Source organism: Phascolarctos cinereus, unplaced genomic scaffold, assembly GCF_003287225.1.
Source record: "Phascolarctos cinereus isolate Bilbo 61053 unplaced genomic scaffold, phaCin_HiC Scaffold_2;HRSCAF=192, whole genome shotgun sequence".
Lineage (NCBI taxonomy): Eukaryota > Metazoa > Chordata > Mammalia > Diprotodontia > Phascolarctidae > Phascolarctos > Phascolarctos cinereus.
Window position 1 is genome coordinate 204,823,443 of NW_027555625.1, and position 12,115 is coordinate 204,835,557.

At 36.2% G+C, this 12,115-nt stretch overlaps 1 protein-coding gene across 1 annotated transcript in view; it reads right to left on the minus strand.

Annotated features, from left to right (window-relative positions):
• CDH13 (cadherin 13) overlaps positions 1 to 12,115 on the minus strand; it is a 1,264,852-nt gene that overhangs the window by 17,533 nt on the left and 1,235,204 nt on the right. The window contains exons 12-13 of the mRNA XM_020992657.2: positions 7,672 to 7,905; positions 1,414 to 1,632 (exon numbers count right to left, since the gene is read on the minus strand). Of these exons, the coding sequence (XP_020848316.1) occupies positions 1,414 to 1,632; positions 7,672 to 7,905 (453 nt within the window). The remainder of the gene's footprint in view (positions 1 to 1,413; positions 1,633 to 7,671; positions 7,906 to 12,115) is intronic.

A 12,115-nucleotide genomic window follows, 5' to 3' on the forward strand; every position in this document is an offset into this window, starting at 1 on the left:
CAGATGCATTCATGGTCAGTTTAGATCTCTGTGTACCTAAGTCAAATAACAGCAACTTTTAGAGTGGTTGAGATACCCTGAGTCCCTTGGAAACTGATGCTTCCAAAGATGGGTACTAGAAAACTCACAGCCTACCTACCGGACTCTGAGATCTGGTAACAGATTCTCTCATTCAGGCAATATCACTCTCCTTGTCCTTTTACCCCTAGGGAAGTAACAGGAGGGCCTATGCACTTGCACTCGGTCCTAGTACTGTTTGAGGCAACCTGGTCTACCTAGCCTTTGTCCTCTAGAGCTCCTGATCTTAGCCAGAAGCAACAGCTGATTTTCAATTATCAGCCAAGCTTCTAGGGTAAGCTCTGGCCTGTAGCCATTACCTCTGTGAAGTGGACTTGGGTGGGGTCGAGGGCCTGGTTATGAAATGGATAAGGTAAGAGAGATGTACTATATAACCTTCCAGGGTTTTTCTCTTTGATCTGAGTTTTCAAACAAAGACACAATTTTGTCACAATTATCATGTCTCCTACTATGTGTTCTCTTTTCCAGCATCATCTTCAGTCTTGATAGAACCCTCTCATAAGAATTCTCTGGCATCTCCTCACAAGCCTTCTCTTCTCCATTATATAATCCTTAACTCTTTTTTTTTATGTGTCCCTTATGATTTCTCTTCTTCATCATAGACTCCTTGAGTTTTTTTTAATTGTGTATCAACCCCATTCCAACCCTTTTTTCATCTATTACATACTCTCAATTTTTCTTTTTTCTTTCTTTTTTTCTACACAGGATCATAGAGCTAAGGGTAGAAGGATATATGGTCCAACTTCCTCTTTGTTTTTTAACAGTTGAGAAAACTGATGCCAGAGAAGAGTGGACTTGATTAGCTAAGGTCACAGTTGCAAGGTCTCTGACCCATTTGTCTCTTCTCCTGTCACCCCCAAATTTTATCCACATATTATGACTCCTAAATCTTCATTATTTCCCCATGTCTTCTCTTCTCTGGCATATCTTCCCTAAGTCTTCTCACTGTGTCTCCTCCCAAGTCTTTTCTTCTATTATCCCCACATATATTCTCTTCTCTATTATGTTCCTTCATGCATCTTCTCTTTTGTTTTTCCTTTAAGTGTCTTTTTATGTGTCTTTTCCCTGACTAAGGCTACTCTCATCTCCACTAGCTCATTTTCTCACTTCTCTGAGTGCTTTTCATGAGTAATTTTTGCACCATGGACATAATGGCCAGCAATTAACCATTGGGGAATGGCCCCCAACTTCAACCTCTAAGCATTTGTTCATGGACATATATATTCCACTTAAGAAGTACCTCACCAAGAATATGTGTTCTTGGAAAAATACATGGAAATGACTCCCATGAACACATAACAAATGGCATTTTCCCATGGCTTAGGCTGAACTTACATACTAAGCTGAAGAATGAAAGAAGCAGGACTAAGGTGGTTCTGATGTGTGGGATCCCAGCTGAACTGCAGTCCATTTTAGATTTCTTACAGGAACAAACTTGCACTCTGAGCTCTGTGGTGTTAGACAAAGGTGGCTTGCCTGAGTCCGTCACCATGACAGGTAGGTTGTAGTTGGCTTTCTTCAGGTTTTGAAGAAGGCTTACCTGGGCATGAGTGTCTGGAAGGAAAGAGACATGAATAAGGAGACTGTGATAGATTTTCTCAAAGATAATATGATTTAGTAACCCACTCAGGCAACACACTTTTTTTGGTCAGGAAATATTATTAAATTCAGTTCAAACAACCTCCAAATATTTATTAAGCATCTACAATGTGTCAGGCACGAGGGATATATATAATATATATAATATATATATATATATATATATATATATATATATATATATATATACACAACACACACACACACACACACACACACACACACACATACATACACATACATACATACATGTATATGTATATATATGTATATGTGTGTATATATATGTACATATACATATATATACACACACATATATATGTGTATATATATGTACATATATATACACATATATATGTGTGTGTATATATATATATATATATATATATATATATATATATATATATATATATTGAACTGCATTTAAATCGTTAAGTCACCCTTTACATCTTCACACCATGGATTTCTCCAGGTTGGTCTCAATTCTACTTTGGATTAAACTTATTTAAGAAAAACAAATAGTCACTGTAAGTTATAGTTAAAAAATATAGCCAATTACAGGATTTTCCTGCCTTTGAGTCACATTGATAATGTCATTTTTTCTCTCTTAGAATTCTCTTGAGTTTTCTTACAATGATCCAAATTTTACCCATCCTTCCAGGTCCAGTGTAGGTCCAGTGATATCCTCCCTGAATATACCAGTCCCAATTCTTAAGAAGAAAAACAACAATCTGCTGTTGGAATTGCCCTGAAGATACTTTCTAAGAGTCTGCAGGAGATGAGCTTATATTGTCATATGTGTATTTAATGACAAAAAAAGCAGTTATTTTATCTTCCTGTCCAACAGACTGAAAAGTGTTAAGTAGAAAAGAGTAAAAGTAGCATAGTGTTTTCTTCCAGAGTGGTTCTTACCTGAACTCCATCAAAAAAAGATAGATAAGAATGAGATGGCAGAGGATAGGAATTAATATGAAAACAACAAACAATAACTCAAATTTATACAGCAATTCAAGTTTTACCAATTACTTTGGTCACAGCAAGACTTTGAGGTAAGTAGTGCAGGTATTGCCGTTCCCATTGTACAGATGTGAATACTGACTCAGAGAATCTAAGTTACTTACCCATGATCTCACAGCTAGGAAATATATGAGGAAGGACTGAACTCAGGTGTACTAGCTGTAAGACCTGTTCTCTTCACATGGCACTACACCACATTGCCTCTTCCACATACTCTCTGAACTTCTGAGCCCTTGGGATCTGAATCCCACAATTCACACTTCATTTATACTACTGCCTCGTTTCCAGAATATATATCTTATTTCCTCATCAGATATGAATCACGTGACAGGAGAGACTTTGTTTTGCATTACTCAATAATTAAAAAATTCAATTCAATTAAAAATAATCAAGTGCCTACTGTAAACAAAGAAGAATTCTTTATAAATGGTCTTCTTGTCTGTGGATGGTATTGTGCTGGCTGATCCAAGACAAGAAGCACAGCAACAGCCATAACCACCAAAAATTATTTGTTCAAATTGTACATACAATAAAAAAAAACTCAATGAAAAATGTCTATTATACAGACTAGAGCGTTAAGTTAAATGGATAATTTATAGAGTTGTCCATTAGTTATCTTTACCTTTGATGGAAATTTGAATTGGATACAGATTTGGGCCCAGAATTAAATAGGAGGAAAAGAAAATAGATTGGGTTGTCTGTAGGAAACTATAGAGCCTATTTAATGACTCATACTTTTCTCCAAAATTAATATCAATATTCCATTAATTATGAAAGTGATAGAACACTAGTCAACTAGATAGCGTAGTGGATAATAATAATAACAACAATGATGGTGTTATCAACAATTATTAATAATAATAGCTAACATTTATATAATATTTATAGTGCCTGGCATGCTGCTAAACACTTTACAGTTACTATCTCATTTGACCCTCACAACAACCCTGGGAGATAAGTGCTACTATTACCTCCTTTTTAGAAATAAAGGTTGTCTGAGTCAGGATTTGAACTCAGGTTTTCCTGACTCCAGGCCCAGCTCTCTACTATCTAGCTGACTGGACTTGGAGTCAGGAAGATGTAAGTTCAAAGTCTGCCTCAAATAGCAGTGTGACCCTAAGCAAGTCTCTTAATATCTCTTAGCTTAGCTTCCTTATCTGGATTTACACCTGTCTCACAGGTATATTGTGATGAGTGAAGAGAATGAATGTAAAGAGCCCTGCACACATTAAAGCACTTTGTAAATATCAGTAATTTTACTGTATTAGTGTCTGAGAATTAATAATAAGTATCACTCAGGACAATAGCAAGGGATATTTTGGGTATAATCAGACTGCAACACCTTATGAAGAAGAAACAAAATAATATATAATAAAAAAAATGGATGTAGTATTGGAAAAGAAGAGGAGCTTGTCATGTGGTGGGAGGGAGGGATAACTATTGGAAGGCCCATATGCTTTACTCTTATCCTTGCAATGTCAAGCGAATGCAAGTCCCTTTGGGTTTGAGTGGACCCTTGGGCCAACTTACAGGAAGTCAAGGGGAAGACTCTTATCCATGCATGGGTTGCTATCTGTAACACTCAATGGAATGTACACAAGAGAGAGATATTTAGGGATACACAAAGCATATAACCATTGATTGCTGACAGAATAAAAAATAAAATAAAATACTGAAATACCTTGTAAAACCTCTGTAACAAAACATGGAGTCATGTTGTCTATGTGCCTGTTTTCCACTCTACTCTCAGACCATTGCAATGCATTCATTAGGAATCTTGTTACCAGTCAAGCCTCATTTATTCACAGTGGGGGAAAAATGTCACACCAGTAACATATCAGGTCTGTGGTTATTTGACCAGGACAAGCACCTGGTTATAGTATTTAGAAATATTTTCTTGCATTTTTATTCCTTTTCATCATAGGATCAACATCACAGAATTTAGAGTTGGAAGACTATGAAGTTATCGAATACAGTATACATTATGGTATCTCGTGCCAGTATACATATTTTATTCATGAATTTCAGGAGGTGCTGGCACCAGCTCTTACTGGCTCATGAGAGGTGATTATTAAACTTTCAGGGTAAGCATTTGCATCTGGCAACTCGGCAAATACTACAAATCAGAGCTTGATATATTGTTTTGCTGATTGTCTATACTTTAAAACATGATGTAGAAAATTTTAATAATGTAGACTCAACTAAAAATGGGTCATTTTATATGTCTGAGAGCCAATTGTTAAGCATTTGCCATCACATCCAGAATATGATATATGTATGTATATAAATAATATACTAATATAGAATATATACTATATAAATGCATAGTTACATGTATTAAATATACTGTATAGTTTTGAATCTTGCAAAATACATTTTATGCCATTATTTCACTTGATTTTTGCAATAACTCTATTAAATAAGCCCTATCTTTATTATTGTCTCCATTTTATAGATGAAGAGACTAAAACTGACAGTGATTAAATGACTTATCCAAGCATACATGCCAGTTAGTGTCTAAGGCAGGCTATAACCTAGATTATAAATTCAGCCTTTCCTGTCTCTCCAGTGTAATCCCACATTACTCCCCTCCTCACATTTTTTTTTCAATCCAACCAATAACAGCCTATTTGCTGTTTTACACACATAACCTTCTGTTTCTCATATTTGAATTGGTTGTACCTCATACCTATAATGGATTCCTTCCTCATTTCTGCCTCTTGGAATCTCTGGCTTTCTTCAAGATTGAGGTCAACAATGACCTTATACATGAAGCTTTTCCTGATCACCTCAAGTATTAGTGAAACCCCTCTTCAAACACCCTTATATTCTTTTTGCATAAACTATAATATATATACATATACAGTATATATATATATATATATATATATATATATATATACATATTGTATGTGTACATGTTGTCACCATTTGTTAAGCACCAAACATGTATGAAGCACTAAATAAATGTTTGCCACTTGGTAAGTTGATGCCTTGTTGAAATAAAATTGCATGCAAATAAGAAAATTAAAAGAGGCAGATCAGCTTATGCTAACAACATCCATGATACCTTGTAAAACCTCTGTTTACTAGCATATAGACCACTATTTGCCTTCATTGAACTGGGCCATCATCAAAATCAATAAATATGTTTTAAGGACCTACACCATTGTCTTCAGAAACGATAATAAAATAGGAGAATCTTAGACTTAGAGTGAATTTGAATATCTAAAAGAATAGTATGCCAGAGTGAATGCAGGCTATGGAAAGTAAGAGTGAATTATAAGTGTGGAACAGGAAGACAGAAGTTTAGCACATTTTTTTGTTTGTTTCTGACGGGATAGAAAGGGTTGTATCTGCTATAGCAAACAGCCAACAGCTGGCTAGAAATGAGATTCAAGAACCTGATCGAGTGTGATGTATAGTAAGTAACAATGTTTCAGGTGTACAGGGCAAGGTCTTCAGTGCCTCCTTTAAAAAAAGTAAAATGTATGCTGCTTTTGTATGGGAGAAGGACATGCCTTTGCAAATCATACTATATTATATTACAATAGAAGGGAGGCTTGCACAGCTGAGTGTCTTTCAAGGACCCAGAACAAAGAAAGAGTTGGGACGACCTACATGGAGGATATAATAAAATGAAGAAAGCAGAGCAAAGGAGAAAGGTCAAGAACTCAGAAAGGAAAATGTAGAGAGTGAAAGACAAGGAATCATTAAAGGAAACCCATTACTTACAAAGAAGAAGCTAACAGAGGTGAAGATGAAGATATTAAAATACTTATGAATCTATAAAATAGCCCATGGAAAAAGTTCTAGATTTTTAATTCAGGTAACTTGAGTTAAAATAGCTGTTCTGCCTGTGTTGTCTTGGGCAAGCTAATCCACTTCTGTGGACCTCAGTATACTTACCTTTAAAATTGAGGGATTACACTAAAGCAGGGGGTATTAAAATCTTTGTCATGGAACCTTTGGCTGTCTGATGAAGCCTATGGAAGCTTTCTCAGGAAAATGTTTTTAAATGCATAATATTAAATAGATAAAAATATAAAACAAGCCAAAAGTTGGCAAAAATAAAGATCATTGTGTGTTATATAATGTTCTGTTGTAATATTAGACATATGGATACATATATATGTATATAAACATATCCACTTTACATATATCCATATTATACACGAATATTACCATAAACATTCATAGACTCTCTGAAATCTATCCGTGGATCCCTTGATTGTGGACCCCAGGTTAAAAGCTACTGTCCTAGATAATCTTTCAAATTCCTTCAAACTTTATGATGAAGCAGAGGTTTCCTGTAGTGTATTATATAACCAACTGCTAGTCAAAAGCAGTATAAAGTTTTGGGAGAGGAGTCATAAAATATGCTGACTTCCAGCTCAGAGAAAAAGGAGGACAAGTATTATGGGGAGAAAACCCACATGGTGATACTCAGTCTCTGAGCAAACCACACAAGGTTACTTTCGGAGCAAGTTTTCAGAGGTAATAGGGAACAGAAGACTAGGCAAGATAAAGTTACACCAAAAAGATTTATGATAGCTTTTGAAAAGAAAAAAGGAAAAAGGACAAAGTATAAGGTATCACAATCTTGCGCATATAATCTTTCTGACTGAATAGGTATTTTAAAGCCAAAATACATGTAAAATAAACAAGTCAGAAAGGTAAAGTATACAATAGAAAAGATTTAAGCAAAATTTGAGAACTTGAATAGAATAATAAATATGTGTTGTTTTTTTTTATAAAATGTGTATACGTAGCATCTGAGCTGAGGTTATTGGTCTGTTTAGTGGTGGGGAAAAATCACAAATATAGCAATGTGTATTTTATGTAAATATCAATCATGATGCAATAGTATTGTATGAATGGGATCATGTTAGTGAAAGAGCTCAGAGTTCTTTGGGATAAAGACTTGTGTAAGGCCAAAATTCTAATAATAATAAAATGGTTATCTTTTGGACTTACCATTGATCTTGGAAATTTTCCAGAATTTATCAGAACCCATTTGTTTATTCAGTTCAAATTTGAATGGATCAGTGTTTGGGTGGAGATCCTTATCTAATGCTCCCAGAATAACCACATTGAGATCTTTGGCATCGTCACAGACTTTGGCAAGTGTAGGGTAAATGAGAGGAGCATTGTCATTCACATCTTCCAGTCTTATCTGTAAAGTCCCAGTGCCAGTTGCAGGAGGATCACCTAGAGAAAGGGATGAAAAAGACACATATAATTTTAGAATTGGTCTTTGTTCCCTAGAAGGGACAGTATATACCACCATATTTACATAGTCCTAGTTTTACAAAATGTGATTGAGATCTTTAATTTCATCAATCATTTCCAAAATGAGTGGTCGAAGTACACCAGAAGAGAAAATCCAACAACCAACTCAAGCCTTCATTAAGCAACTACTATGTATAAGATCCTACACTAGACCCTGGGAACATAAAGGCAAAATCGTGTGTGTGTGTGTGTGTGTGTGTGTGTGTGTGTGTGTGTGTGTGTGTGTGTGTGTGCATGGGATATCTCATCCATGTATGTAATATATGTGTGTATAGACATATACACATACACACACACATACCCAAGTAAATACAAAGGATACACAAAATGAATACAATGCAGGCTCATGAAGGAGGTAGGGAGGATCAAAAAAGGCTTTGGGTAGGAAACAACAACCAGGTTGAAACTTGAAGGAAATTAGGGATTCCAGAGCACAAACGGAAGGAAGGAGATCGTAATACCTGTAGTACTAGATCTCAGAAGAGAAATATGGACTGGTATGTACATTAGGAAGTTGTGTCTAGAGGGGATTATTAAATCCATTTGGATTGATGAGATCAGTGAAAGATAGTATAAAGGTCAGGATTCTCTAAAACCAATATTTTGCCTTTATAACTAGAAATCTTTCACAAAAAGTCTACATTAATATATTTTAGGTAAATTGGGAATGGATACAATTATACAGATGAATGATGAAATATCCCTAATTCCTAAAAACAATACATTCAAAATTTTAAAAAAGTCACAACAACCAACAAATGAATGAAAATGGATTTAATAAAGAATAAAAACCAATAAAATAACAGCAGAATGATTATAATTCTCTCTTTCACTTGCTTTTCTATAATAATAGCTAGTATTAATCTTGTTCTTTAAGGTTTATAAATTGCTCTATATATGTTATTTCATTTGACCCTCATAACAACCCTGGTAGGCTGGTGTTAATATTATCATTTTACATATGAGGGAAATAGGGCTGTAGGCCCATTAAGAGATTGTCTCAGGTCATACAGTTAGTATTTGAGGCAGGATTTGAACTCAGATCTTGATTCCAAGTCCAATGCTCTGGGCACTGTACCTCCTGGTTACATGTACCCTTGCTGTCTCCCTGCTTTATACACACAGTGAAGTAGGAGTTAATAACACTGAGGTAATAAATTAGTTGAATAATATACAAGGAAGTAAGGCAAAGACAAAAAAGAATTTGGTCAGAGAGATGTGGCCTAAGAGCAAAACATCTCTCCACACACTGATTCTTAGAATATAGGGCTCCAAACCTGTGCCCTACAATCCAGCTAATGCTCACAGGCTGCCTTAGAAGCCTGTCATATAGCATCATTTAGAAATCAAAGCAGATTTCAGATGTTTCTGTGAGAGCAATCCTTGACTTATGTAACTCTTGTACATGTTGGGCAAAGGTGGTCATGGTGGAGAGTTTGAGCTGCCCCTGGGGAGCTGATGACTGATGAATAATATGGCTTATCACTCCAAATGTCTCAGACAACAGCTTGGGGTCAGTTAAATAAAGGCAGGTGGGGCGGCGGAGCCAAGATGGCAAAGAAAAAGCAGGGACTCATCTTAACTCTCCCCCAAATCCCTCTGAATACTTTTAAATAATGCCAGAAAATAATCCTTAGAGCAACAGAACTCACAAAAGGATGGGGTGAAATAATTTTGCAGCTAAAGACGACTTAGAAGGTCAATAGCAAAGGTCTGTCATACCTGGGTTAGAGTGGAGCTGAGTGTAGCCCAGGCCACACCGACACAGACCCAGCCCAAGCAAACCAAGAGCAAACCTTGGAAGCCAGCAGCAGCAGCTGATTCCACAGACAATAAGGGGGTTGAAAAACTGGTCAGTAGGAGATGACAGGGATCTCTTTGCTAGCACCGAGGTAGGACACTGTTGCTTTGCCCATACTTAGATCTGGGTTGCAGTCCTGGGTGGTAGTCCCAGGACAAGGAGGAGCACTAGCACACCAAAGCTTGCAGCTGCAGTTTAGCAAGGACCTTTGTCACCCTTCCAGGGCAGGAAAAAGTGCTTATGGTCACTCACAGACCAGAGCACAGGCCAGGACAGTGGTAAACACACCTTTCCTTAGATCATACCACCTTGGAAGAACTGGAAACTTATAGGTCCCTAGAAGTATCTCTGAAAACAGCTGCACAAAACCCCTGAAGCTTGTAACAGTGCACCCTCCACCCTGGAAGCAGATTGCTACCTTAACAAAGAGTTAAAAATCAAGAAAGAGGCTTGGAAAATGAACAAACAACAGAAAAAAATTCTGACCATAGAAAATTACTACAGGGACACATTTAGAAGAAGATAATAAAGCAAAAGCTCCTACCCAAAGCCTCCAAGAAAAAATATGAATTGGTCTCAGGCCATGGAAAGGTTCAAAAAGGATTTTGAAAATCAAGTAAGACAGGTAGAGGAGAATGCCTTTAAAAACAGAATTGGCCAAATGGAAAAAGAGGCACAAAAATTCACTGAAGAAAATAATTCCTTAAAAATTAGAATTGAGAAATGGAAGCTAATGACTAATAAGAAGCTAATAATAATCCACCAATCACCTCCTGAAAGAGATCCCAAAATGAAAACTGCTAGGAATATTATAGCCGAATTCCAGACCTCCCAGGTCGAGGAGAAAACATTGTATGCAGCCAGAAAGAAACAACCCAAGTATCATGGAGACACAGGCAAGATTACACAACATATAGCAGCTTCTACATTAAAGAATCAGAGAGCTTGGAATATGATATTCTGGAGAGCAAATTAGCTAGGATTACAACCAAGAATCACCTACCTAGCACAACTGAGCATAATCCTTCAGGGGAAAAATGGATGTGCAATGAAATATAAGACTTTCAAGCATTCTTGATGAAAAGACCAGAGCTGAATAAAAAATCTGACTTTCAAAGACTCAAGAGAATCATAAACAGGTGAACAGGAAAGGGAAACCACAAGGAACTTAATAAAGTTAAACTTTTACCTTCCTACATGGGAAGATCACACTGGTAACTCATAAGAACTTTCTCCTATTAGGGCAGTTAGAAGGAGTATATATAGGCTGAGGGCACACGTGTGAGTTATAGATGAAGGGATGATATCTAAAAAAAATAAAATTAAGGAGTGAGAGAGTAATGTATTGGGAGAAGGGGAAAAGGAGACTTGGAATTGGAGTAAATAACCTCACCAAAAAAAAGAGGCAAGAAAAAAGCTTTTATAATGGAAGGGAAGAAGGAGGAGGTGAGTAGGACCAAGTGAATCTTACTCTCATCAGAAATGGCTCAAACAGGAAATAACTTACACATTCAATTGGTATAGAAATGTACCCTACCCTACAGGAAAGTATAAAGAGAATGGGATCAGAGACGGAGGGCAGGGGAGTGAGAGAAGGGAGGGAAGATTGAGGGAGTAGCAAAAATAACTGTGAAAAAAATTTGAAGCAAGTTTCTCTGATAAAGGCCTTATTTATTAAACATATAGAGAACTGAGTCAAATTCATAAAAGAGCCATTCCCCAACTGATACAAATGAACAAAAGATATAAACAGTTTTTAGATGAAGTAATCAAAATTATCTATAACCATATGAAAAAATACTCTTATTCACTACTGATTGGAGAAATTCAAATTAAAACATTTCTGAGGTACTACCTCATACCTATTAGGTTGGTTAATAGGACAGAAAAGGAAACAATAGATGGTGGAAGGGATGTGGGGAAAATGAGACATTAAAGCACCATTGGTAGAATTGTGAACTGATTCAACCATTCCCATAGAACAATTTGGAGCTATGCCCAAAGGGCTATAAAACCATTTATAATACCCTTTGACCTAGCAATACCATTACTAGGTCTGTATCCCAAAAGAGATAAAAAAAAAAATTAAAAAGAGAAAGGACCTACATGTACAAAAATATTTATGGCAGGTTTTTTCTGATGGCTAAGAATTAGAAATTGAGGGGATGCCCATCAATTGGGGAATGCCTGAACAAATTGGTGCATGTGATTATGATGGAATAATGTTGTACTATGAGAAATGATGAGCAGGATCCTCTCCAAAAAAACCTGGAAAGACTTACATAAGCTGGTGCAAAGTGAAATGTATTGTGTTCAAAGTAATAGCAA